The 27921-nt window shown below is 34.8% G+C and overlaps 9 protein-coding genes across 9 annotated transcripts; 4 read left to right on the top strand and 5 right to left on the bottom strand.

Moving 5' to 3' along the window:
• Positions 1-37: 37 nt before the first annotated feature.
• RO3G_05214 (uncharacterized protein) lies at positions 38-2863 on the top strand (the record flags this gene model as incomplete). Its single annotated transcript, XM_067659804.1, has 5 exons — positions 38-190; positions 246-530; positions 591-669; positions 727-1118; positions 1223-2863. 5 exons carry the CDS (start codon positions 38-40, stop codon positions 2861-2863), a joined length of 2550 nt encoding a protein of 849 aa, XP_067515905.1.
• Positions 2864-3425: 562 nt separating this feature from the next.
• Positions 3426-3813, bottom strand: RO3G_05213 (uncharacterized protein; the record flags this gene model as incomplete). The annotated part of the gene is made up of 2 exons (XM_067659803.1): positions 3426-3448; positions 3639-3813. 2 exons carry the CDS (start codon positions 3811-3813, stop codon positions 3426-3428), a joined length of 198 nt encoding a protein of 65 aa, XP_067515904.1.
• Positions 3814-4260: 447 nt separating this feature from the next.
• RO3G_05212 (uncharacterized protein) lies at positions 4261-6707 on the top strand (the record flags this gene model as incomplete). The annotated part of the gene is made up of 6 exons (XM_067659802.1): positions 4261-4635; positions 4708-4902; positions 4957-5748; positions 5801-5891; positions 5959-6170; positions 6231-6707. 6 exons carry the CDS (start codon positions 4261-4263, stop codon positions 6705-6707), a joined length of 2142 nt encoding a protein of 713 aa, XP_067515903.1.
• Positions 6708-8171: 1464 nt separating this feature from the next.
• RO3G_05211 (uncharacterized protein) lies at positions 8172-9009 on the bottom strand (the record flags this gene model as incomplete). Its single annotated transcript, XM_067659801.1, has 3 exons — positions 8172-8604; positions 8661-8758; positions 8818-9009. The coding sequence occupies 3 exons, from the start codon at positions 9007-9009 to the stop codon at positions 8172-8174; spliced, it is 723 nt and encodes a 240-aa protein (XP_067515902.1).
• A 1426-nt stretch (positions 9010-10435) lies between these two features.
• Positions 10436-10652, bottom strand: RO3G_05210 (uncharacterized protein; the record flags this gene model as incomplete). Its single annotated transcript, XM_067659800.1, has 2 exons — positions 10436-10471; positions 10530-10652. 2 exons carry the CDS (start codon positions 10650-10652, stop codon positions 10436-10438), a joined length of 159 nt encoding a protein of 52 aa, XP_067515901.1.
• A 4848-nt stretch (positions 10653-15500) lies between these two features.
• RO3G_05209 (uncharacterized protein) lies at positions 15501-16337 on the bottom strand (the record flags this gene model as incomplete). The annotated part of the gene is made up of 3 exons (XM_067659799.1): positions 15501-15933; positions 15989-16086; positions 16146-16337. 3 exons carry the CDS (start codon positions 16335-16337, stop codon positions 15501-15503), a joined length of 723 nt encoding a protein of 240 aa, XP_067515900.1.
• A 3428-nt stretch (positions 16338-19765) lies between these two features.
• On the top strand, positions 19766-22079 carry RO3G_05208 (uncharacterized protein; the record flags this gene model as incomplete). The annotated part of the gene is made up of 2 exons (XM_067659798.1): positions 19766-19902; positions 19970-22079. 2 exons carry the CDS (start codon positions 19766-19768, stop codon positions 22077-22079), a joined length of 2247 nt encoding a protein of 748 aa, XP_067515899.1.
• Positions 22080-24818: 2739 nt separating this feature from the next.
• RO3G_05207 (uncharacterized protein) lies at positions 24819-25946 on the top strand (the record flags this gene model as incomplete). The annotated part of the gene is made up of 1 exon (XM_067659797.1): positions 24819-25946. One exon carries the CDS (start codon positions 24819-24821, stop codon positions 25944-25946), a length of 1128 nt encoding a protein of 375 aa, XP_067515898.1.
• Positions 25947-26809: 863 nt separating this feature from the next.
• On the bottom strand, positions 26810-27256 carry RO3G_05206 (uncharacterized protein; the record flags this gene model as incomplete). Its single annotated transcript, XM_067659796.1, has 1 exon — positions 26810-27256. One exon carries the CDS (start codon positions 27254-27256, stop codon positions 26810-26812), a length of 447 nt encoding a protein of 148 aa, XP_067515897.1.
• Positions 27257-27921: the final 665 nt, after the last annotated feature.

The following is a 27921-nucleotide window of genomic DNA, read 5'->3' as shown; positions in this document are numbered from 1 at the left end:
ATAGCTTTTCTTTTTTTTTTTATTAAATTACTCCAAGATGGTAAACAAAGCCGTAGTAAAAAACGTATTATCAGGTGATACTGTTATATTAAAAGGTAACCCTCGACCTAATGGTCCTCCTCCTGAAAGGCTTTTGGCCTTGTCCAATGTTCAAGCACCAAGATTAGGCAACACAACACGATCAGATGAGGTATAATAAAGCACTTTCAGTTGCTAAAAATCCGAACTAAAAGCCCTAATTTTAGCCTTTTGGCTTTGGTTCACGTGAGTTTCTTCGAAAGTTACTTGTAGGCAAAGAGGTTTCATTCGTTCCTGAATATACTGTTCCGACAACACAACGCGAATATGGTAGTATCTATTTAGCTAACGGTGACAATGTTCAAGAGTTGGCCGTAAAAGCTGGTTGGCTAAAAGTACGTGAGGGAGGCAAAAATATGACTGAAAATCAGGAAGAAATTCTTGAAAGATTGGAGCAATTACAAAATGAGGCACAGGTTGCCAAAGTCGGTATGTGGAATGATGTTGAGAAGGTAAGACATAGCTGAATATGTTTTTAGAATAAAATAAATTCATTGTGCTACATATAACAGGGAGTTCGTGAGGTGGCATTCACTTTTGATCGTGATCCTCATACATTTTTGAACAAGTACAAAGGAAAGCCCTTGGATGGTAATATGCTTATAATGAAAGGTATATGTGTCATTAATCATGATTTTATTTTTGTAGCCATCATAGAGCAAGTTCGCGATGGGTCAACCTTCCGAGTCTTACTGCTTTTACCAGACAACTCTCAACAAATTGTTACTTTAAGCTTATCTGGAATTAAAGCATCAGCTTGTAAACGTGATAATGCAGAAGATACAGCCACGTCAGAGCCATTTGGTGAAGAAGCCAAGTATTTCGTTGAAGCACGTTTGCTTCAACGTGGAGTTAAAGTCATCTTGGAAGGTCTTTCTCAGGGACAAAACTTTGTGGGATCAATTCAACACCCTGCTGGTAATATTGCTGAACTTTTGCTCTCTCAGGGTTACGCTAAATGTATCGATTGGAGCATCACCTTGGCAACTTCAGGCCCTACTCCCTTAAGAAATGCAGAAAAAATGGCCAAAGAAAAGAAAGTTGCGTATCTGGCGCAATTTTGTTGCAAAGGCTGCTACCGAATCAAATGAATTTGATGCCTCTGTGGTACGTATCCTTACAGGTGACACAGTCCTTGTAAAAGACTAAGAATGGAGGCATCGAGAAGAAGCTACAATTAGCAAGCATCAAGCAAGCTCCTCGCGGTGCTGGATCTTCTGCTCCAACTGCAAAGAGTAAGGATTTGAAAGAAATCGGATACCAATTTGAGGCAAGAGAATTTTTGAGAAAAAAGTTGATTGGTAAACAAGTCCATGTTGTTATTGATTATCATAAACCAGCTCAAGATGGATTTGAAGCAAAGGACTGTGCTACTATCACTCAAGGAAGCCAAAATGTTGCTGAGCAGCTTGTTCTTCGCGGTCTTGCTACTGTCATTCGTCACAAAAAAGATGACGATAATCGCGCTCGTTGTTATGATCAACTCTTGATAGCCGAAAAGAAGGCTGAAGAGCAGCAAAAAGGAGTCCACAGTCCCAAAGATCCTCCTGTAGTTAGAATTGTAGATGCTTCCGAAAATGCTGCCAAAGCTCGCCAGTTTTTTACCTTCTTAAAACGAAGTGGTAAGCTCCACGCTGTAGTTGAGTTTGTGGCCAATGGATCTCGTCTGTTTATTTGGATTCCCAAGGAAAACTGTCGAATCTCATTCGTACTCTCTGGTGTTCGTGCTCCTCGTGTAGGCCGTGCACCTAACGACAAATCTGAACCCTATGGTCAAGAAGCTTTGGAATACGTTTCTCAAAAGTGTCTTCAACATGATGTTGAAATTGAAGTAGAAAATGTAGATAAAGTCGGAAGCTTTGTTGGTTCCTTATTCGTTCAAGGTGAAAACTTGTCTGTTTCATTGCTCGAGCGTGGATTAGCTACAATTCACGAATATTCTGCCGATGAATCTCATTATGTTAATCAGCTCTATGGTGCTGAGCGCGATGCTAAGAATGAAAAGAAGGGTCTGTGGGCTGACAGTGAGAGAGAAGAGATTGAACAGACAAATGTGACTACAAATGCTGGTCCTAATCGTGAATATATTGATGTCGTTGTTTCTGAAATATTGAGCGGCTCACACTTTTATGTCCAAAAGATTACAGATGAAATTCCAAAGCTCGAGGCATTAATGAAGGAACTTGGCGAATACTACTCCCATCGTCCTGCTGATCCTACTTTCAAGCCCCGTGTTGGAGATACAGTCGCTGCCAAATTTACTGAGGATAACAGTTGGTACAGAGCAAAGGTGCGCCGTATCTCTCATGAAGGTATCGAGGTTCACTATATTGATTATGGTAACTCTGAAACATTATCATCTGCTCGTGTTCGTGCCTTAGCCGATCAATTTAAGACACTGAAAGCTCAAGCCTATGAAGCCGTCTTATCATTTGTAAAGAGCCCTGAAAGAGATCAAGATTATGGTCTTGAAGCTGTAGACCGATTTGGTGACTTTACTGCTAACAAGCAGTTGGTGGCTAATGTTGATGCCCGTGAAGGAAACGTGCTGTGCCTTACACTCTATGATTTCCATAAATCCACTAGTGCAGAGGTTAGCGTCAACCTGGATATGGTACAGGATGGTCAAGCTTATGTTACACCTAAAGTGCGCTATGCTCATGGAAATGAAACTATTATCAAATCCCTTCAAGAAGCTCAAGAGAAAGCAATCCGACAAAGACTCGGCATGTTTGAGTACGGTGATATCACTGGTGACGAAGATATTAGAGATACTTATTATTAATTATTCCTTTTTTTTGCTTTTTAAAATATTATGAAAAAGTTTTCTCTTGTATTCTGATTAAAAAAGTACATTTTATTTTCTCTCTCTAACTTTTGTTTATTGAAATGCCAAAGTGTATTTTTCGGCAACGGCCTTTGTACTTGAACTAGCAAACCCTGTACCTTCAGGAGTCATGTCCACGATGTCTTTGGATTTGACTTTCTTTTCACACACATAACACTTTTTTGATTTTTTTACAAACATATCCACACAAGTATTGCAGATAACATGGCCACATGTGCGCATTACTAAGTAGAATGCATTAGAAACAAATATAAAAAAATATAAAGTATACACACTGGATAGCTTTGAGGTATTGGTAAGTGACTTCAGACAGGCGGGGCAAACGTTTTTGCCTTTATCATTTCCTTCATTTTGAAATTTGACATCAATCAATGATTTCATACTAAACAAATAATGAGTTGATATACAATAAGCATTTCAGTTTCTATACCTTAAAGAATGCGCCTTTTCTATAGCATGGCATAAAACTTGAGTTTTTACAGGTTTTAAGAGAGAATTATCAGCAGCAGGTGTTAAGGATGGCTACAAAAATAAAAAAAATAAGTCCATTTAGAAAGTACAAAATACACTCTAACTTCAAGCATTACCACCCAGAATGACGCGATTTTTGGTTTAGCAGCCTCCTCCTTTTCTACTTTCAACTGCAGAGAAGTTCGCTCCATATCCTTTTCGGCCACTGATCTTATGTCTTCTTCCGTAAATTCAAACTTACGCTTCTTTCCACTGCTGTTGTTACTATTAATAGAGTCGTGTTCAGGTTTATCTGAATTTGGTTTGTCAACATCTTGTTCATTTTTGGAATTGGTACGATGTCTATTTCCAAGCATACTATTCTGTGTCTTGTCGAACTCATTCAACAATGCGCGTCTAGCTTCCTCCTCCTCCATTTCTTTTTTATTGTTTAATTCTTGTAATTTTTGTTCAGTTTGTTGCTGTTCCAACTTGATTGCTTCTCTCTGTTGTAAGATGTTTTCATACATGCATTCTCTACAGGCGATGTGTCCCTCGGCACAACATACAGGATCCCTTGCTGTTTGAAGACAAAGAAAGCAGGCATTATAATTTCTAAATGAGTCTCTACCTAAACGTTGCTGTATATAAACATGAGTAAAATCCTTTTTTAGAAAAAATAACTATCACTTACTCTTTTTGTACCATAATCAAGTTTATGTGCTTCATGGTATGTAAATACGCTTGAAGCTGTATTATTTTTAGAGTGTCGAGGCATCTATACTAATTAAAGTTTTTTTTTAACAAAGTTGAAAAAAAAAAAAAAAAAAGAAATACTCCGTTTACTAGATTTTTTTTCTTTCTTTCTCGTTAAACAAAAGCAAATGGGAGATCATAAACATAAAAAAGATTCTAAAAAATCCTCTCGAAAAGAGCATAGAGAAAGTCACAAAGAACATAAAAAGCACAAAAAGAGTAGTAAAAGAAGAGAAGATGAGAAGGAAGTAGAGATCGATTATTCAGATCCTTCACTTTGGGTTGAGGCGCCAGGTAGCACGGAGATGACTCCAGCTGAATATTTAAAAAATCAGCAAGAAGGAATTAGTGCAAGAAGCCAAGAAGCTTTGAATGAAGATACAACACAACCAAAAGAAGAGAATGCTAGACATGGTTGGATGCTTGATAGCGGATTTGATTTTAGTTCAATGGGTGTAGCCAGACAAAAAGAGGAGGACAAGCAAAAACCAGACCCTGATCAAGTAAAAGAAAAAAAAAAGAAAAAGAAAACATATTCTGCATTCAGTATATTTACAAGGTTATTCTTCTTCTAGCCGAAAATCAGTTCACGCGAACTCAACCAACACTTGGTAAAAGGCCTTAAATTTGAAGAATATCCGCAACAAAAGTCTTCTATAAAATTTGGTGACGCTGGTTCTAACTGGAGAATGATGAAGCTGAAACGCACAAAAGAGCAAGCTGAAGATGAAGGCAAACCTTTATGGGAAGTAGGGATTGAGAAATACGGCGTAAGTTACTAAAAATATTCGTCTATATATATTGACTCATTTTATTTTTTAAAGTCTGCAGAAAAATTTCAGGAAGCATTAGATGAAAGAGAATATTTGGATAGCAGAAAGGGACATAGAGCTAGTGACGATAGAAAAAGTGGCAGGAAAGGTCATGATGATCGTCGTAGAGATAGATACGATTCTGGCAAGAGAAATGACAAAAACGAAAGACGAAAAGACGATAGTGAAAGTGGCCGCAGATATATGTTCACGAATAATGATTCATATCAGAAAACATTCAAACGTCCCGAACCTCCTAAAAGGGCACGTTCACCTTCACCCGAAGTACAACATTCTCGACAAAAGCAAGAAGCGCAACCAACTCCTACTCAAGTAATAGCTAATACTCCTGCAATGTATACAGTACCAACCGTCCAACAGACACCTGTTGTACCAGCACTCACCCGAGACCAGCTTAATAAACTAAATGCTAAATTAGTAAAGGCACGAATAATGGGTATGGGTGATGTCGAAGCGTTAGAAAAGGAATATAACAATGAACTTGAAAGATTTGAACAGGCACAGAAAGCATCTAGAGGCGTTGAGGTAGTTCCTGCATTTGATAATCAAGGTCGATTATATGATTACGCATTAAACCAGAAGAGTCAAAAGCCGGAAGAATTAAAGGGAAAGAAGAAATACGAAGGAACTCATGATAAAATCACAGGCGAGCGCATAAAGTATGGAACGGCTGATGAATCATTGTCAATAGCCGAGATGGTCAGACAAGAAAGAGGCGGTGGTAGAGGTTTTGACATGGATATGGAATTTGCTAATCGTATTGTATCTGATACTACATTCGAGGTAATACATATAAAAGTTCAGGTTTAGAGTGTTTGCTTAAAGATCTGAGTAGAATAGCTTAGATTACATGGATGAAAAAGCAGATATTATAGCATCAAAGAAAGGTCAAACAGAAGAGCAGAAAATGAAAAGAGCAGTGACCGGTAAGCGCTTATTTGCAAATATTATTCATGTAACTGCTAGAGATTTAACTTAACAATTTTCAATTAGATTATAAACGTACACAAGATGCGTTGGAGCGTTGTAGGTTTTGTTATCATGATGGTAAACCTCCTCAACTTGCCATGGTGTCACTTGCTACAACCTGCTACCTTGCTTTGTCAAATGTTCACGAGCTCACAGAAGGACATTGCATGATTGTACCTCTCCAACATGTCACTAGTACATTAGAATGCGATGACGATGTGTGGACTGAGATAAGAGTAAGTTTATCTGTTTTTGTGTTTAAAATAGATGAATAGACTAAATGAACATGTGCTTAGAACTTTCAAAAGTGTTTGATGAAAATGTTTCATGAACAAGACAAAGGAACAATATTCATAGAAACAGTAGTTAACCTCAGATCACACAGACATACAATCATTGAGGCAATACCTGTACCATATGGTATATATGAAGATGCTCCAGCTTATTTTAGAGAAGCCATCGTGTCTTCTGAGGAAGAATGGTCTCAGCACAAAAAGCTCATTGACACATCTGATCGTGGCTTTCGCCATTCGATGGTTAAAAACTTACCTTATTTTCACGTTTGGTTTGGATTAGATAAAGGCTACGGCCATGTCATTGAAGACTCTAATAATTTTCCATATTGGTTTGGTAAAGAAACAATCGCTGGTATGATGGATATTGGTCCTGAATTATGGCGTCGACCAAAATATTATCATCAAAGTGAAAATCACTATCGACAACAGGAATTTCTGAAATATTGGGAAAAGTGGGATTGGACTGCTGCACTATAATTTTTTGACACAAAATAAAAATCTTTTTTTCTGATTTCTAATGCATTAGCAGAACGATAAAGGGAAAATAAATACTATGTAACAAGCGCCAAGCTACAAACAATCGCGCATTAAAGAGTTTGGTCAACATGACTAATGTCAGTAATAAATAATCCAGAAACGTTATGCATTCTTTTCACAAATTATTCATACATCTAGAAAAAAAAATTCACGTGGTTTAAAGATAGAAATTGATTCAAACCCAGAAACAAATTTCATTTTAAAATTCATAAATTTATTGGTGCATGAATTGCACATTGACTTACTGTCCAAGAAGTCCTCGACCTAGCGGCTGATTTCTACAAAATCCTTGAAGGTCGCTCAAAAGAATTCTGCTGTATGCATCTTTACTTCTACTTTTCTTGTTATTGGTAAGTTTCATATTGATATATTATTTATTTTCTACTTTCCCTTTTTTATGTATATTTTATTAAAAGCTTTTGTTTATTTCATCTATCGCAGGTAATTATGCGGTCTTAGAGGTATATAAAGAATGCATATAATAATTAAGTTTAGTATAAAAGAAAATTCAGAATATAAATAGGTAATTAACACTAAAATGCTATAACTGAACTTCTTCGACCGCTCTGAAAGCTCATTTGACATAGGTATCACTATTTAAGTCATCTGAAAAAACAAAGTTTACATCTGTATCAGCATTGAAAGTGCCTTTTTGATGGTTGATCCCTAACATATGAGCAGAGTGAAGTGTAGCAGCTTCAAATGCTTCAAGCATGTTACAAGCCGTAAGCCTTTGAAGACTTCAAATACATTGATCAATTGTAATAGTGCTACCAGCCAAAGGTTCTATGCCTTTGACATATACACTGTCATTTTTTATCTATTTTAGCTTTACCGCTCACAAGGATATAATCGCCTTTTGAGAGACCCATAACAGAATGTGTACTAGTTACCAGAGCTGTGCCTGTAGCATGGGAATAGTAAGCAATATGATTCGAGTTTGGATGGGTATGAATACCATCACAGGTGAGATCTTAAAATGGTTTAGGTTGTTTTTGCCTATCAGTAGAAGATTTCGATGCTCCAGGATGATGTGTGCTTGCGTCAGGAATTGGGAGGCCAGCTGCACCTAACGCGCCAGGTAGCCCAAGGCCAAGAAAGTTTAGTATGTATGCAGCAAAAAGATGACAAGACGCTTTGTGCACAAAATAGCATATTTTGAAGTTAAAATGATACTAGCTCCAATAGCCATAAGAATAAGCTTAAAATCCTAAAAGTCAGAGCCAAGACAAAAGGTATGGTGAACACATTTGTTTATGGCTCTAAAGATTACTCTAAAATATACTATAAAGCGAATTGATCACATTGGTGAATCTGAAATCAGAAATCGAAAAATAATTTAGAAAAAAAAAAAAAAAAAAAAAAAAAAAACTGCTTATTTATTAATCAATATGTATTCAGCATTTAGTATTTCAAAACCTGTCCTTCGTAATCAATAAGCTTGCCTGAATCAGCAGCTGTAGCGTTGTCAAGCTTGGCCAATTGCTTTGAGATTGATTCGTCTGGATTGATAAATTTAAATTCAAAGGATTCCTTAACATTAGCGCTCATGTCAGTCCTGACCAAGCCAGGATGAGAAGCATAGACAACAAAGTTTTCTTTGGCGAGTTGAACGGATTGTAACTTGGTAAGCATGTTAAGAGCACTTTTAGAGATTCTGTAAGAAGTGCCCGCAGGGAAGTCAGCCAATTCAATGCTTCCTAAATAGGATGATATGTTGAGAATCTTTTTAACGCGGTCAGGGCCACGTTTGCGAAGTAAAGGCAAGAATGCATTGGTAACTTCATTGACAGCTAATACGTTTGTTTCAAAGATTTCAAGGATTTCTTTCTTGGGGCTTTGTTTAAATGTTAAACATATCTCTTTGTTAAATTGAAAATGTTTATAACTTACGCTTGTTCAGGATCGGTATATGATCCTGCAATGCCGGCATTATTAATCAAGACATCAACACCTTCAGGAGCAAGCTTTGAAATCTCTTCAACGGCTTCCTGTTGTCCATGATGTTCAATCAGCAAGAACATTATAATATATGTGTAGGAACTATTACCTTGATGGACTTTTCGCTAGTGGTGTCCAACTTGATGCCGTACACCTTCTTACCATCAACCAATTTCTGCAAACCTTCAGATTTATCGGGATTACGAGCACAAGCAAAGACAGTGTCTCCTCGAGCAGAAATTTGTTTAACGAATTCGAGTCCAATGCCACGAGAAGTGCCAGTAATAACGTAAGAAACCATAGCTACGAATTTAAAGAGTTTAAAATAATATGGAAAAGAAAGTTTCAGGGTAATTTTTTCTTATTTAAATAGATATAACAACTATCGGATATACAAATTTATGTTAAGTGAAACCATCGTTTACGAATCATCCTTTTTATAAATAGTATATCTTGTGATTGAAATTCATGGATCACTTCAAAGCCAAGTCATTTAGTGATTCTGGTTGGATGATCTGAATTTTCCGGGATTTTTTTAAAAAAAAACTCAGTCATTTAATGACTATAGCAAAGGATTCATAGTAAAAGCTAAAATTAATTATAGACTTGGGTTTTCCATGATTAACTGCAAAGATACACAAGATGAACGACAAATACTTGTACGGCTGTGATTTGCTCCTAGTTTTACGGATTGATATCTCATGTCCAGAAAGCAGTAAATGGATTATAACGCAATTTTTGCATACACACCGTATTGCATTAATAAGCAACGCGTATGCTATTTTTTCCCAAAATAAGAATTTTTAATTACAAATTAAAGATCAAATATGAAAAAAGAAACAAGGGTAATTATCTAGTTATTATAAGCCAAGAAAACAAGGACATTATTCAAATACAATTTATGCATTTTACGTACAGTTGTTATTTCAGGATGCAATATTTCATTATGTAAGATATACAGAAGTAACCTTTTTATTGTTCAAATAAATTTGCCTAAAAGTGTTTAAAAAACTTTTCTAGTATTTTAACGCCACGGAATCTTTTTCGGCCCGAAGTACTAGCTAACTTTTTCTATGATTGATACCTTCATAAAGAAACCAACAACTGCCAAGTTGTATTGTTAATATTTTTATTGTAATCAAGGCAAAAATGCTCCTAAACGCTTTTTGAAGCCTCTAGCCATCCTTATATATTCATAAAGCTATACAGGCATTCTTTTAGGTTTTTTTAATATAGCTAGTTTAAGTAGAATTGAACATCTTGCTATGACTTAGCCCTAGCTTCACCCTTTTGCTTAAAATAGTAATTTTTGCTGATCAGCGATACAGTGGAGTTTCTCTTTCTCTTTCTTTGATAATGGCTATGCCCACTGTTTATTACAACATTTGTAAGATAGTCATCTGCTTGATTTATCAACGAAAGTAAAGCTTACTTTTGAAAAAAAGGAAAAAAAAGGAGGTACTTTCAAGCTTTGTTCCTCTTTGCACTATGTACTAGTAATCATCGTGTAGTCTACTTTTATTTAACTGCACTATCTTTGCATTTTAGATCAGACATCCAAGTATTATTTGGCCCAACCCGAAGGATATACTGAATAATATCCATTTAGGAGCTCTTTCTTAACATCAAGTCGTCAACAATTTAATTATACAAAGTTCAATAGATGTCCTGTGTCCAAAGATAAGCATTTTTGAGTATCATAAAAGCTCTTCAATTTTTTCTTAAAACTAACATATTTTTTTTTGGATACTCATGGAGTGTGTCTACAACAGATATATAAAACTTTTATTTAAACATCTTGTCTAAATTCAACAATGTTACTGTGGGTATAAATCCACAGTCAATAGTACTATAGAGGTATGGCTTATCAATATCACTATCCCGAGCAAGGCTTTCTTCCATCAATTTCTTGTAGTAAATCAAGTATTCCAAGGACAGCATCATGTGGGTGTATGTATTTGACAACGTTGGTAACGTGCATCTTTCACATCACTAAATTCTTTAAAATGTGCAATCAAGACACTATCAGGAATGTTCAAAGCATCTCTGATTGCTTAAGAAATATTTGAGGAACCCTTTAGACCGTTTAGTTTTGGTCTTCTTGCCAATTTGCGTGTTGCCTGCATTTAATGGGGAAGAAAAATGGTGCAATTCTTGATACTGTAAGGTTCGTTAGGCTTTCGGGTTTCGATAGGTTTGATATAAGTTATTGAGATAAAGTATTAGGTCAATTTAGATCCAATAAGAGTAAGTCATTTGAACTATAGGCTTGCTTGTATATAGTGGCCACTAGATCTTGTTAAGTGGATCAAACTTGATTTGTATCGTAAAGTAAAATGTAAAAAAAATATAATAAGAATATAAAATGGATACAATGAAGATAATTTTCTTCAAGAGAATTCGACTCGTTTATAATAAAATAAGAAAAATAGATTTTATCTTTTAAGAGACTATCTATTCAAAGTAAAAATGGGGTTTTGAATAGAAGTGAATTGAATTTAATTGAAATAAAAGACAGAGCTATTTATACAAAAATAATAGAGAAAATTGCATAATATAAAAAACCAAAAACAATAATGTGACTTGATTCATCGTCATTTAATAAACTTGAGCCTTATGCTCCTTTTATATATAAAAAAAATAATAATAAAGAAAAAGGAAATAAGGTTGAAGTTTTTACCACATTTGGAGAGGATTCGCAGTCAACGAGGATGGAAGAAAACTCGATCAACAATATTACATTGGCTTACTGTTCAAGAAGTCCGCGATCTAGCGGCTGATTTCTACAAAATCCTTGAAGTTCGCTCAAAAGAATTCTACTGTATACATCTTCACTTCTAAATGACTATGACTTTTCCTGCAAAAAGCTCTTTTCTTTTAAGCTTACTTTTACAAACTGTTCAAAGCTGTCCAGTCGGGTTGAGCTCAAGGGAGTAAGCCGAAAGATAAATATAACAGTAGCAGCATTGCTCAATTATTTTATAAAATCAGTATTCTTGTGAATAGGAGCATTGTCCATAACAATGTACCTACTCTTCAATCACCCTTGCTGATACAAAATACCAACAGTATTTGCAATGAAATTATAGTATCTAGTTACATTTCCTCTTTTGGCATTTTCAACAGCCTGAGTACCACCTGCTACCTTTCTCTTCTTCGAAGGGACTAGTTCCCTTGGTCTTCTTTGATGTTTATTACATAATAAGGAGAGATAGCACCCAAAATATTTACTGTTTTGATCCTTGTCTTGGGTACATCTGCAAAAGTACAGCTTCCCCCCATTTTTCTATCATGCTACAGAGCGCCTCATGTTCATTTCTTTCTATTCATTTATTGATACATTCATAATTATGTTTAGCCACTAGCTTTGTTTAAGTATATTCCATAACAAAGAACACGTAATGTTACTGTAATCCTTTAAGAGAACTGGTAACCAAAACAAGTTACAAGTAATAAGACCTTTTTAATAGAAGAAGGATAATTACTCTTTGCACATATTTATTATTTCTAGCTTGAGAAGTTACATCTTCATTTCTTTGTCTTGATGTGGAATAATCGTGGCTTTTTACTATTTGGATTTTGGATTGGGGTTGATGACTTGAATATTTGTTTAGGTATTCTATATTTTAACAATCTATTAACATATGTTTCTATTGAGTCCTTTTAATGTCTAACTTTTATTTCTCTACTCATAGTGTTATTGCTGACACAATTAATCAAAATGATCTTATAACCCAAAAACATTGTTAGTATCAATCCCTATGAACAAAGGAACAAAAACTAGATCAATGGAAACACAACATGATAGGTCTTCTGGGAAGTCCCGATTAATATGCATCTCAAGACAAAGAAATTATGATTAAACCCTCTTAAAATAAATATATTTTAATAAAGAACATCTTTCTTCTATCTAAAAAGTTCTATTGCTTCCGATTTATTTGGTTATCACTATCTTGAAAAAATCACAACACTATATACGCCCCCGTTTATTTCCTTCTTTTTCTTGCTTTATCAACCCTATTCTGCTCCAAATACCCAGTATCAAGAATCTGTGAGAGGCGTCGGCTCCAGAAGACTGCTGAAGAAGCATGAATTCTTGGTGTATTTGATTAATGAGTTTTGAACAAGTCAGTGCTGCCCTTCTTGTGAAAATCATAGTCTAACAACCTTCAAGAGAATACCAAATCTGCGGCCATATCAAAGATGAAACAATCCTGAAGTTATTTGCCATGGTTTACTTAGGTAGTCAAATACTCTGATCTGTGATTATCAAAATTGTTCGTTGACTTTTTTTTTTGTCTCGTAGATGTACAAATCGAAATTGCAAAGCGATCGTGCAAAATGTTTTAGGTGTTGAAGAGTTCCGTTGAAGTTTATGGAATCGGGATCTGCTAGCATGCCTAAATATGATTCATATTGTTCGTAACCTTCGCTTGAATGGTCATATACCAGAGAGGCTTCAGCATGCTGGGACTGAAAGAAGAAGACTGATTAGAAGAAATTCTGAAGAGAATGAAGAAAGACGAGCTTTACCAAGAACTCTATAACTATCCAGCACAGTTATTGCTGTGTTAACCTAGATGCACTTTAGTAAGCTTGAACTTAAAGAACTTGGTACTTTATTAACATTCGGTTGTTGCACCTTTTATCATTTAATTTACTTTTCTTGCTATTGGTAAGTTTCATATTGATATGTTGTTTATTTTCTACCTACTAATTTTTTTTTCCTTTTGTTATATGTGCTCATTATTGCTATTATTCTTATTTTATCTTTTGCACTAGCTTTTCTTCTACTTTTGCTCAAAATGTTTTCCTGCTTCTACGCTAAATTTGTTTTTACTTTTGCACTATTTTTTTTATTTTATTTGCACGAACTTTTTTCTCAAAAATATACCAGTAATTTCGGGATAAAGTGTACTATTTAAACACCCACAAGATTAAATACTTACAGAATACATATTTTACTAAACATAAACAATTCTCTCTTTTTTGTGAGAACAACAATTGAGCGTTAACCAACTTAATCATCTTGTTTTGGACATTTTATATCTTGTAGTCTTCATTTACAAGTTATTCTTATTATACTCATGCATTCTAAACTTCTGTTCTCACTCATCTGCTGAAATAATCTGTATCATTTTTCTATCCAGATGCTCCCATAAAAAAGAAGGCTGAGATTGATATTTTTCATTTTAAAACTGAACTGTTGCTTTTGAAACTCATATCCAACAATGTAATTTTATTTCCATACTTAATTAATCTCAGTGAAAACAAATTTATTTACATTATCTTATACATAAGACGAAAAAGTATTATATCGTAAATCAATTACTAAATAAGCCTTTTCCCCTATTTTCGTTTATATAATAGTAACGTGAGAAATCTTCATCGCTTGTCCACACTTGGTCATCCCTCTTTGTTTGCCGGATCCAAGCTCTAGCTGAACGATGTTAAGGTAGTATAGACTCCACATTCAGCAAACTATTTTCTGTTCTTTAATATAATGGTCCAACTTGTGGGTTATATTGATGACTTTAAATGCATTTATGAAAGAGGGAAGTTTAAAGTAAATTTAGGTGCAAGACTCAACGCAAGAAAGTAAAAGCAATTTATTTGTTGGACTTCATTAATTGTATTAGCACATCAGATACATTAAAAAAAAACAGAAAATATTTATATACAAGAGTTTTAAATAGTATGCCACTGAAAGTATCTCAATTCCTTTTATTTACGATTTCCTACTATGAACTAATTTGATAACTTCATTGAATACTTTCCCTTTTTTATGTATATTTTATTAAAATCTTTTGTTTATTTCATCTATCGCGGGTAATTATGCGGTCTTAGAGGTATATAAAGAATGCATATAATAATTAAGTTTAGTATAAAAGAAAATTCAGAATATAAATAGGTAATTAACACTAAAATGCTATAACTGAACTTCTTCGACCGCTCTGAAAGCTCATTTGACATAGGTATCACTATTTAAATCATCTGAAAAAACAAAGTTTACATCTGTATCAGCATTGAAAGTGCCTTTTTGATGGTTGATCCCTAACATGTGAGCAGAGTGAAGTGTAGCAGCTTCAAATGCTTCAAGCATGTTACAAGCCGTAAGCCTTTGAAGACTTCAAATACATTGATCAATTGTAATAGTGCTACCAGCCAAAGGTTCTATGCCTTTGACATATACACTGTCATTTTTTATCTATTTTAGCTTTACCGCTCACAAGGATATAATCGCCTTTTGAGAGACCCATAACAGAATGTGTACTAGTTACCAGAGCTGTGCCTGTAGCATGGGAATAGTAAGCAATATGATTCGAGTTTGGATGGGTATGAATACCATCACAGGTGAGATCTTAAAATGGTTTAGGTTGTTTTTGCCTATCAGTAGAAGATTTCGATGCTCCAGGATGATGTGTGCTTGCGTCAGGAATTGGGAGGCCAGCTGCACCTAACGCGCCAGGTAGCCCAAGGCCAAGAAAGTTTAGTATGTATGCAGCAAAAAGATGACAAGACGCTTTGTGCACAAAATAGCATATTTTGAAGTTAAAATGATACTAGCTCCAATAGCCATAAGAATAAGCTTAAAATCCTAAAAGTCAGAGCCAAGACAAAAGGTATGGTGAACACATTTGTTTATGGCTCTAAAGATTACTCTAAAATATACTATAAAGCGAATTGATCACATTGGTGAATCTGAAATCAGAAATCGAAAAATAATTTAGAAAAAAAAAAAAAAAAAAAAAAAAAAAACTGCTTATTTATTAATCAATATGTATTCAGCATTTAGTATTTCAAAACCTGTCCTTCGTAATCAATAAGCTTGCCTGAATCAGCAGCTGTAGCGTTGTCAAGCTTGGCCAATTGCTTTGAGATTGATTCGTCTGGATTGATAAATTTAAATTCAAAGGATTCCTTAACATTAGCGCTCATGTCAGTCCTGACCAAGCCAGGATGAGAAGCATAGACAACAAAGTTTTCTTTGGCGAGTTGAACGGATTGTAACTTGGTAAGCATGTTAAGAGCACTTTTAGAGATTCTGTAAGAAGTGCCCGCAGGGAAGTCAGCCAATTCAATGCTTCCTAAATAGGATGATATGTTGAGAATCTTTTTAACGCGGTCAGGGCCACGTTTGCGAAGTAAAGGCAAGAATGCATTGGTAACTTCATTGACAGCTAATACGTTTGTTTCAAAGATTTCAAGGATTTCTTTCTTGGGGCTTTGTTTAAATGTTAAACATATCTCTTTGTTAAATTGAAATGTTTATAACTTACGCTTGTTCAGGATCGGTATATGATCCTGCAATGCCGGCATTATTAATCAAGACATCAACACCTTCAGGAGCAAGCTTTGAAATCTCTTCAACGGCTTCCTGTTGTCCATGATGTTCAATCAGCAAGAACATTATAATATATGTGTAGGAACTATTACCTTGATGGACTTTTCGCTAGTGGTGTCCAACTTGATGCCGTACACCTTCTTACCATCAACCAATTTCTGCAAACCTTCAGATTTATCGGGATTACGAGCACAAGCAAAGACAGTGTCTCCTCGAGCAGAAATTTGTTTAACGAATTCGAGTCCGATGCCACGAGAAGTGCCAGTAATAACGTAAGAAACCATAGCTACGAATTTAAAGAGTTTAAAATAATATGAAAAAGAAAGTTTTAGAGTAAATTTAATACGTTCATAAAGCTATACCGGCATTCTTTTAATTTTTTTTTAATATAGCTAGTTTAAGTACAAATGAACATCTTGCTTGGACTTAGTTCTAGCTTCACCCTTCTGCTTAAAATAGTAATTTTTGCTGATCAGCGCTGCAGTGGAATTTCTTTTTGTCTTTCTTTGATAATGGCTATGCCCACTGTTTATTACAACATTTGTAAGATAGTCATCTGCTTGATTTATCAACGAAAGTAAAGCTTGCTTCTGAAAAAAAGGAAAAAAAAGGAGGTACTTTCAAGCTTTGTTCCTCTTTGCACTATGTACTAGTAATCATCGTGTAGTCTACTTTTATTTAACTGCACTATCTTTGCATTTTAGATCAGACATCCAAGTATTATTTGGCCCAACCCGAAGGATATACTGAATAATATCCATTTAGGAGCTCTTTCTTAACATCAAGTCGTCAACAATTTAATTATACAAAGTTCAATAGATGTCCTGTGTCCAAAGATAAGCATTTTTGAGTATCATAAAAGCTCTTCAATTTTTTCTTAAAACTAATTTTATGTGTGTGTTATTTTTTGTATCTTTACTCTACTCTCTTATTAGCCATTTCACTATCGTACCTATGTAGCCTATTGTCAAAAAGTCTGAAGGCAAAATAATGCAAGTCCAGCCTGCGTTATTGAAGCTTCGTTTTCAATGTCTCACTAATCAAGTAATTGTTAATAACAAATCAGGAATGAGACAATATAGTGAAACCTTGGTGGTTACAAAAGCATGGTTGTAGAAAAGTTTGTCTATTTTAATAATAGGTATGATAACTGTGTACTTTTTAAAACCGATTGGCATCTCCTTGACATGCTGCCGACCAATCTTTTTAGGTTTTAAATGGGTATATGAATACATTTCTCGTTCAATGCACACATTAAACCTTCCTATGTAGTCATCTTATCCATTATACGAGGCGTCAGTCGCCTGAGAATACATCAAATGATCTCAATCGGATTGAGGTAAGGTCTTTTCAAAGGTCACATGTCAAAAGTGTTAGAATCAGTTTGTTGCTTCCACCATGATAGATAGACTCATGTGTAACATGATTCATCTTTAACAAAGACATAGACATCATATATACTTGTCTGAAGCTAGAAATGAAGAGGCTAATTTAGAATATTATCATATCCAACAACAACGAAACCGACTTTTTCAGCAGTAAAGTATTGCCGAGCCTTTGTAGAATGAACTACCAACTTGGTTATAAGGCTATATGTTGCGAAAGCAATATCTCCTCTTTTATACAAAGAAATATGTTGCTCTCATTATTCTCCAAGAGACAAAACTGAGATTTATCTGACCTATTACGCTGCTCATAACATTCATGGTTTAATATAGACGCTTTTTGATCTACATGTATCTTTTGTGAGCATGATTGACTTTGAGGAGCTGATACCTACCTGACATACTATCTTTCTGTATTCTAAAAAGCGACCTTCTTGAGAGCTTCACAAAATAGTATTGAATGTATTGCAGTTGGAAGCAATGGTTGCTGGCGTAGTAGGATATTTAAGTGCACCAAGTTCTTTTTTGTAAGCTCCTTTAATCTTCCTGAACATTTTTGAATGACAATCTTAACCGTTGATTTTGAATGCATAGATCATCAGCAATTTGTTGATACATATATTTAGCCTATCATTTATTCAATGATAGAATATATTTATTCTACTAATAGCTCACTTTCGACTTTCTGACAGTGTTAGTATTGTTTGACTTCATTTTTATTTTAAATTAGAAAAGAAAGTAAAAAAAAGTTTGTTCATGCTGCTTATTTTTTGTAATACTGTTTTATACTTTGCTGCATTCAAAGTGCTTAGTAAGATTTGATATAAAAATACATAATCAAGCTCAAAAACTTCTTTCCATTTTATTTGTTAGGTTGGGTATACAAACGTTTAATACTGAAATTGTCTATTTCGACATCTGATCAAAGTAGTAGAAGCTTGATATAAAAAAATGAAATGATATGTATGCACATTTACTGACAATTATATAACAGATTACAGCAAAAAAGAACCTTTTTTTTTACAGTTTTTATAAGAATGAATAATTATACTTTATGGATCAATACATGAGTGTAAATCACATCAATCCTTTTTTATAGTTGTACATTATATTCTTCTAACGGACACAACATATTATTCACTTGGTAAAATGCCTTGTTTGATAAAATAAATCACCACAAGTCGATAGACAATGAATGGTACATCTTACTCTATCACTTGCAACTCTTTTCTTTTTCTTTCTTACAGAAGAAAGTATTCAAACCCAAATGACATGTTTGATTCTGCCTTTTAGGCAGATGAATAAAACCATCAATCCTCGTTTCCTGGACATATCTGCTCCTATTACAGACATACTCAAGTACTTTGTACTCAATTTGATCCGCTAGAACCATTTAAAGCAAAACTGAATCCTATCGCTGACAATCAAAGGCGTCCTTAATATGAAAAATGTCCATGGTCACTTGGTACAAAAGAATATCTTTAATGAAATAAAAACATTAAATGAATGGTGCTCTTTCATGCATGTAGCTTGTTGATTGCTTTTAAAAGATATAAATCACAGCATACTAAGAATTTTACAATTATCACAATCAAAAATAAAAATATAAAGTAATGAGTTACAAGGCATTAAAGAAATTTGGGCTTCATAGAACTTGAATTGATGTTTTTCAATATAATAATCATATGAACACTGTATGAAATAGCAATGCAATATCCATTATAGCACAAAAATCAAGTTCAAGCTAAATATTAAGCATACGAAAGTGTTTATTCTACAATGCAGCTTTTCTGAAAGCAGAAAGACCTTTACTATCTATTTTCTATAGTCCTACTCATATGACTCATGTTGAATTTTTGAAATAAACAGCCAAAGAAAAGAAAACGTTTTGTGAATATGGGATCAAAAACAAAGCGGCCTTTTTTAATGGAAAGTGGTGTTCTGAATTTAAAGTTCTTCCAATCATTGTTGTACTAAGGATATTGTCTTGGCAAGTGCAAATAAAAGTCGTGAAACTAAAGCAGAACAGACTTGGGGGACAATTTCAAGATATGTAGTTTGTTACTACTGTATTCAATAAGCAAGTGAAATGCCATAAGGATGAAGAAAAGACACATGCATTAATAAAGTACAAGTCTAAACTTGCTTGAATAGTTTAGGTCCTTTGGCTAAAGTCCACGTCATGCTATAGCATTCGGTGTTTCAACAAACATCAATTTTTATAGGTCATTAATTAAAATAATATAAGATTTAAGGCAACAAAAAAAAAAAAAAAATCAAGCACACACACACTTCTTTTTTTTCAAAATAATTTTTCTAGTTTGAATATGGCACAGCTGGACGTCAGCAGCCAAAAAATTCTACTGAAAAGAGCTATTCTCGGCTTAATTGCCGTGGTTGCTTTTTCTTCACGTTTGTTCAGTATTGTCCGTTATGAATCTATTATTCACGAATTTGACCCATGGTGAGAAGGAAAAAAAAAAAAGAGAATTGATTTCAATGAATGTAACTCATCATCCCTTTCTATCTAGGTTTAATTACCGTGCCACTCGTATGTTAGTTAAAGATGGTTTTTATGATTTTTGGAATTGGTTTGATGACCGTTCCTGGTATCCACTTGGACGCGTTGTTGGAGGAACAGTCTATCCAGGCTTGATGGTCACTGCTGCCATCATTCACAACATGCTTCACTTTCTCCATTTCCCTGTAGACATTCGAAATATTTGCGTTCTTTTAGCACCCATGTTTTCTGGATTAACATCGCTTGCAACTTATTTGTTGACGAGTGAGTTAAAGGATAGTGCTGCTGGTTTATTGGCAGCTGCCTTTATTGGTATCGCGCCTGGCTACATTTCACGTTCAGTCGCTGGTTCATACGATAATGAAGCTATTGCAATCTTTTTGCTGATGTTCACATTTTATTTATGGATAAAGGCGCTCAAGTTGGGATCTGCCCTTTGGGCCTCTGCCGCCGCCTTCTTTTACTTTTACATGGTGGCCGCTTGGGGAGGTTATGTGTTTATCATCAATCTTATCCCTCTCCATGCGTTTGTGTTGATGTTGATGGGACGTTTCTCTAACCGAGTTTATGTGTCTTACTCTACCTTTTACATCTTGGGTACTTTGATGTCAATGCAGATTCCTTTCGTCGGCTTTCAACCCACCCGTACCTCTGAACACATGGCTGCCCTTGGTGTCTTTGGTCTTTGCCAAATCTTGGGCTTTGTCAACTTACTTCGTAGCCATCTTCAAGCCAAGCAGTTTCAAATTGTCCTCAAGGCCTTTGTTGCCATCACCTTTGTCTTGGGCTTTTCTGCTCTTGTCGGCTTGACACTCACAGGCTACATTGCACCCTGGACAGGTCGATTCTATTCTCTTTGGGATACAGGGTATGCCAAGATTCACATTCCTATCATTGCCTCTGTATCCGAGCATCAACCTACTGCCTGGCCCATGTTTTTCTTTGACTTGCAGATGCTCATTTTTGTTTTCCCTGTGGGCATCTACCTCTGTTTCCAAAAGCTTCGTGATGAACATGTGTTTGTGATTGTTTACAGTATCTTTGCTTCCTACTTTGCAGGTGTCATGGTCCGTCTGATGCTCACACTGACCCCAGTTGTCTGTGTTTGTGGCGGTATTGCGATCTCGACCTTATTGGATACCTATCTTCGATTGGACCCTTCATCTCAAATGACTGAAAAGCAATCGGAAGAAAAGAGTTCAGGTAGCAGTAAGAAGAAAAGTCAAGCAAAGAAGGAGAGCAGTGAAGAAAAACACAGTATCCTTGGCGCTGGTCCTCGATTACTTGTCGTTGGCTGTTTTACCTTTTTCCTTACCATGTTTGTGTGGCATTGTACCTGGGTCACCTCCAATGCTTACTCATCCCCTTCGGTTGTCTTGGCTTCTCGTAACCCCGATGGTTCACAACGTATCATTGACGACTATCGCGAGGCCTATTACTGGTTACGCAAGAACACGGACGAGAATGCAAAGATCATGTCCTGGTGGGATTATGGGTACCAAATTGCCGGTTTCTCTAATCGAACCACTCTTGTAGACAACAACACGTGGAACAATACACATATCGCGACTGTTGGACGTGCGATGGCGACCGATGAGGCTGATGCGTATGAGATCATGAAGCGACACGACGTAGATTATGTGCTTGTGGTCTTTGGTGGTTTGCTCGGTTACTCTGGTGATGACATCAACAAGTTTTTATGGATGATTCGTATCTCTCAAGGTATCTGGCCTGATAAGATTCAAGAAAGCAACTATTTTACGCCCACAGGAGAATATCGTGTGGATGATCATGCCTCCAAGGCCATGCGAGAGTCCCTGATGTACAAGATGAGTTATTATCGCTTCCATGAACTCTTTGGAGGACGACAAGCTTTTGATCGTGTACGTAATCAACCTTTGCCTAGTCAAGGACCAGAATTGAACGTGCTTGAAGAAGCATTTACATCTGAAAATTGGATTGTAAGAATTTATAAAGTAAAAGATTATGATGTGCTTGGAAGAGATCATCGTGATGCTATGCTGTTTCAATCAGGAAAGAAGAATGTGAAGGCAAAGAGAAGCAAAAAGAGTGAAAACCGCAGACGTCGAGCAGCAGCAGCTTATGACGATCTAGATTAAGACAACACCACAGTTTATTATTTTATTCTTTTCCCCTCCTTTTTTTTGTTTTTCCTTTTTATATAATAAAAAAAGAGAGGAGAGCAAATTGTGTTATATTTTATATGCTTTCAAAGAAAAAAGATGTAAATCAAATCAATAAAGACAAGTTCTTTATGGTACGATCAATAAGGATTGGGCGAAAAGGAAGGAGATGAATCTAATAGTTTAATTGCTCGCTTATTTTTCAAAAAGAGTATGCTTTATCTAATCTATCGTTCTGCTCTAATCGACAAAATAAAGTAAGGGAAAGAATTCGAAATGAGTATGTGTCAAGTGATATAAACAATAGGCGTCTTATCAACAAACATTTCTCCTTGATTTCCATTTTGTACTTGGGTTTTATTTTATAAATAAATAAATAAAAAAAAAGGGGGGAAAGTGTATGTGTTTGTGATATTGCTCTTTGTGTATGTAAATATTTAAATAGTTTGCTATGTACATGATTGAGGAGAGTGTTTGTTATACATTTGAAGTATAAACTAAGAATCCATTTTGTTGATTAAAGTTATAATAAGCATGTAATTGAACATTCGTATGCTTTGTTTCTTCTTTTATTGGTACTTTGGATGGTGGAAGGTCGATTTCTTCTTCGTGATCAAGTTCACTTAGACAAGTGTCGAACCAGTGCTGTTCTAATAAATCACTTTTTGGACCACGCAAGAAATTAGCAATCAAAACATATTTACGAATGGGTAAATCAATCCTCGCTTTATCGTATTCCGCTAATTTCGCAAAAGATATTAATTCGATATTATTCATTTAAAGAAGAAGAAGAAAAGAAGGAAATAGATTCAAATTTATATCTTTTTACTGCGAGTTGAATGACGTTGCAAAAAAAAAAAAAAAAAAAAAAAAAGGAGAAAGAGGAAGAAAAGGTTATTTGTTCTAATAGCAAAAGAATTGGTCAATCAATCACGACATATCCTTAAAAGATGACTTTATTTTTATTTTATTCGGAATTGAATACTGCATCATTCAAGTTATTTTATGTGCAATAAATTCTATTTCTTTATCTTCTCCTTCTATGCTCTTCCTACTTGTGCACATCGTTAAAGGCACCAATGACTTTATTCAAAAAGAGTTACACAATACTGCCTTTAAGCATCATCAATCTAGAATGAATATACCAAAATGAACGGGTTTTTCCTCGGGGAAATATTTTCCCTGCAGAATTATAATCATTACCCAAATCCTTTTTTTTCCCCCCTTCCTTTTTTTTTTGTTATTACCGCAATTATTATAATTATTGCTTAATTGAAAGCATTCTTTGGGATAGTCTATTGAATCTAGCCTTAAAAAAAAAAAAAAAAAAAAAAAAAAAAAAAAAAAAACTTTATAAAATATCATTTCCTATTGCTGTCAATAAAGTCCGTTTTGAAGTGAAGTCGTTATTAAAAGAAAAGAAAAGGATTCATGTCAAGAACCCTTTTATTATTTCAGGTTAGGATATGATATGTCGGTACATGTAGGTTTCAGTCTTAATACTCTAGCATGAGTCTCATAAACTCAAGTTGCTTTACATAATAAGCAAATCATTACTCGCGTCAATCCGAATACTATCAGAAAAAAAAAGTGGGGGGGGAAGACATGATCTTGAATAGAATATAAACTGGACTGTCTGCATCATGTTGGAAATAAATACAAGTTAAATTAGATACACTGCAATTCATACGCGATAAGTTGCTTTATATGGAAACATCCTTTTATTCGAATCAAAAGAAGAGGTCATAAATTAATTTCCTTTTTACTCTATACGTTCCCTGATATTTATTAACGCGATCAGATCAGTCAAGAGTACAATTATTTCGCGATTTAAAAAAAATCAACCTTTTCTTTTGGGTTATCCAAGGTTACTCACAGTTTGATAAACAAGTGTTGAATTTCCCTAAACAAGGGGAAATAAAAATAAAAAAAACTCTCTTCTTGGTAATCAGATGAAAAAGATAACCATTACCATAGCTGGTATCTACATCCCCCCCCTTGTCTCTTCCCCTTGATTATCGTAGCTATGACTGATAATAACTTCACTGGTATTTTATCTTTCTCTAAACTACAAAGTATTTGTGATTCAATAGAGTGACGTAATCATACACTATGTTTCAATAGAATCTTTATTATCTTTTGAACTATTCAACAATGTAAAGTCTATTGATTTCCTTGCTTTCTTTTAATAAAATAGAAGGCATTCCTCAATACATTTCTACATCTTATTTTAGGGGAATTGACATTGGTTGAAAGAGGAATTTACTTTTAAAAAGTTTATTTCCTTCAAATGATTACAAAACGAGTTTGTCATTATTTCATGTTTTATTCCATCTTCTTCAAACACAGCTCGTTCTACAAATGACGAATGGCCTTCCCCACATCCCATTCGGCTGTACTGTTCAGGTACAACAAAATTCTTCTTCCGAACTCACCTTGTCTCACCACTTTTGAACACAGACAGGCGATCTTTATGACAGACAGGCGAGTATCGGCTGTTGTGAAGATGAAAAGTGAGATGATTGTGAGATGACATCATTTGGTGATGGTTGGCAAGTAACACAGAAAGATACAAAAGCATGAAAGGGTGAAAGACACCAATCAAATATTATTTTTTTAATTTATACATCATCAGTAAAAATATAATTACCCCCCCTCTTTTCTTCTTTCATTTCCCCTTTCTTTCTTTCTCTCTCTCTTTTTTTTTATATAAAAATGCAAAATAAGAAACGGGTGACAATAAACAAGAGGACATCCTCTTTATCATTAGGTTATCAATCCATGACAGAATCAGCAAATGATTATACACGTCAATTAGTAACGAGTGCACTTCATTTACCACTCACTACACATTTAAATATCAAACCATCCAATCCCTTGAGTCATACACAAGATGAAGAAGTGATCGGTTTGTTACATCCACGTCTATTGAAATCTTCTATTCGTAAACCGAAATCAGCTCCTTGTAGCCCAACAAAATCAGTTCAATTCGATAAAGAAAATTTAGAAGATATTTGCTATTTTAAAAAGGCACAGACACCACTCACTATAAGTTATCGGAAAAATATCTTTTGGGCTACTTTTGATGATGAGAGTGAACAAGAAGAACAAGTGGATTTAGTATTTTCAAATTGGCCAAATAGTGGATTAAATGATGTGATTGATAAAAGAAACAAAGTGATTCGTATTGAAAAGTCATCTTTTGAGGTTCAAGATGATGTGTTGATAGGTAAACTGTTGGTACGTAATTTGGATTATCAAAAGACAGTGAACGTTCGTTATACATTTGACTATTGGGAAACAGTTCAAAATGTGCAAGCAATCTATCAATCCAACTATCCATCAAATACTATTTATGATGTATTCACATTCAACATTGACATCACTTCTGATTCACTTTATTTTGCTATTCAATATCAAGTTGGTTCTCAAGAGTTTTGGGATAATAATGATTCCAAGAATTACGAAATACAATTTATACACAACAACAAAAAAGAAGAAAAGAAAAAGGAAGAACTATTAAAGAAACGTTACGATTTTTCACAATCAATTCATCAAGCAAAACAATCTTTATTATCTTCTATCCCTACTTCTACTATGGTTACAACGAGTACAAGTACTACTGTTCCTATTGATATATCATCAAGGCGTCATCATCATCATCATCATCATCATCATCACCAAAGCAAAAGCGCCAACTCTTCTCCTACTGGTTCATATTGTCATTCACCACTTGCTTCATCTCCTTCCATGGAATTAAATTCTCCGTCTTACATGGACCTCGTTAGTAAATATTGCTTTTATGGTTCAAGTCCAACTCGTTCTCCCATGTCAACTTATTAATAATGTAACAACTCCCCTTCTTTGATATTCAGAACAGCAAAAAAAAAAAACATGAAATAAAAAATAAAAGAGAGAAAGCTGGTAGAACTTTAAGTTTTCAACCTGTTGCACAAAGCTCCCTATGTACGGTGATATGCCTTATATGTAATGTGCCTAATGCATATTTGGATTATTTAAAATAAGCATGCCTCAGATGCTTAACTTGCTTAGATTTAGTATGTCTAACGTGCTTAATGTGATGACTGAAACTTTTTAACCTTCTTCTTTCTCCCCCCCCCTTTTTTTTTTTCTCTCTCTCTTTTCATTATATCCATTTCATGTAAAGTAAGCCTTTTATCTACAATGCCTTCCAAAATGATCTTTAGTTATTCTCACTAAACAGGATTAATGTTACTTTTTTTGTTTAATGAATACAAAGATCTTTTTCTGCTGCAATTTAACCAAAATGACTTACTGAGCCAGTGAATACCTTTGTGTGGAAAAAAAAAAAAAAAAAAAAAAACTTGTTGAGAATTTAAATTTACTCATGTACTTCAGCTGTAATGGCTGCTATCTCGTTTGTTTTCGTGCTTATATCCTTTGTTCTCTAAATACCTATTCATGTCATTTCACTCTTGCCTAAGCTCAACAGAAAATAACCTTATGCCACTCACTCAACAGTTTTGGAATCTTCTTGTTAATGACATCAGATACGTTCACATTGTTATGCTATGTGTATTTTGCTTTTATAGTCAATCCCAAATTTTGAAGTCTCAACTGTATCTGCATGGTTGTCAGTAGTGAGCACAAGGGTGAATCATAAACAAAAATTGCTTTTGAAACCTTCTTTTTATTTAGCAAATAAAAGATGTTTATACGATTCGTTAACAACCGCATGCATTAACATCAACAAAAATCTTGAAGGGTCCTTGGATAGACCAACCACCTTGAGTATCTCTGTTGTTACCAGCACAGTACTGAGTGGCTTCATGACAGGCAAACGTAATATCATCTGCATGAACTCTTTCGTATTGTGCTCCATAGTTATTCTCTACTCGAATGTCCACAACGGCTCTTCTTCCGCTTCCAGTACTGTAGGGACCATAGGTTCTTTGGGAACTGTGACTTTTACTGATATAGTTGTTGTCAAAGTCGTATTTGGCCCTATTACAAGCATCCAATACGTCTTTAATATAACCCCAATGACCAGTGCCATAACAACCATGAGGAGATCTTTTGGCTAAAGGTGCACTGCTTGTAGGGGTTGGTTTGGCTTGAACCAAAAGAGGAGCCAAAGCTAAGAGACCAAAGATGTAATTTGTAGAGACCATGGTATGATTTGAAGATATTTTATTTTTCAACAAAACAATCCATGTTTATTTATATCTATTTTTTTTTTTTTGTAAATCCATAGAGACGTGGGATTCCGCATAAAGGACTGCAGCATTCTGCGCATTGTAACAAAAGACAGCTTGTACTTGGCTACAAAAATCTTTATTAATGTGTACCACGTTGACAGGAAATATAACTGCGCAACAGACTTTCTCCGCCGTAATATATCAATTTATTACTTACTGACACAATGTTCCTTTTCTGGGCCTGATTCAAAAGAAAATCTGCTCTTTCTTTATTCTATTCCAATGGCTCTATACTTCCTAATCTGATCTAGACTTTCTCTTCACACGCGTTTTTATTTCCTTAAAGCTGCCTCTGAATTTGAAAAAAAAGTAAGACAATAAGGAACCAATTGGATGAATATTAAGTTTGCGGCAAGTTTCAAACTAGTTTAATGTAAATTGAATCACTGTCTAATTCGAGAAACATAGATCTCATCTTGTAAGAAAGAGGCATGAACCAATACTTTTTATTACGGGTGCTATAGATAGCAGACATTAAACCATGAAGCTATCAGAAGATTTTACTAGACTGTCCTTAATAATCATTGGATTTGTCCTCTATTAATTCGTAGGATCAAATCTATTCGCTTTTTTATGTA

The sequence above is a fragment of the Rhizopus delemar genome, genomic scaffold (genome assembly GCF_000149305.1).
Source record: "Rhizopus delemar RA 99-880 supercont3.3 genomic scaffold, whole genome shotgun sequence".
Classification (NCBI taxonomy): Eukaryota; Fungi; Mucoromycota; class Mucoromycetes; order Mucorales; family Rhizopodaceae; genus Rhizopus; species Rhizopus delemar.
Note: the sequence above shows the minus strand (reverse complement) of the source record. Positions and strands in the feature narration are given on the sequence as shown.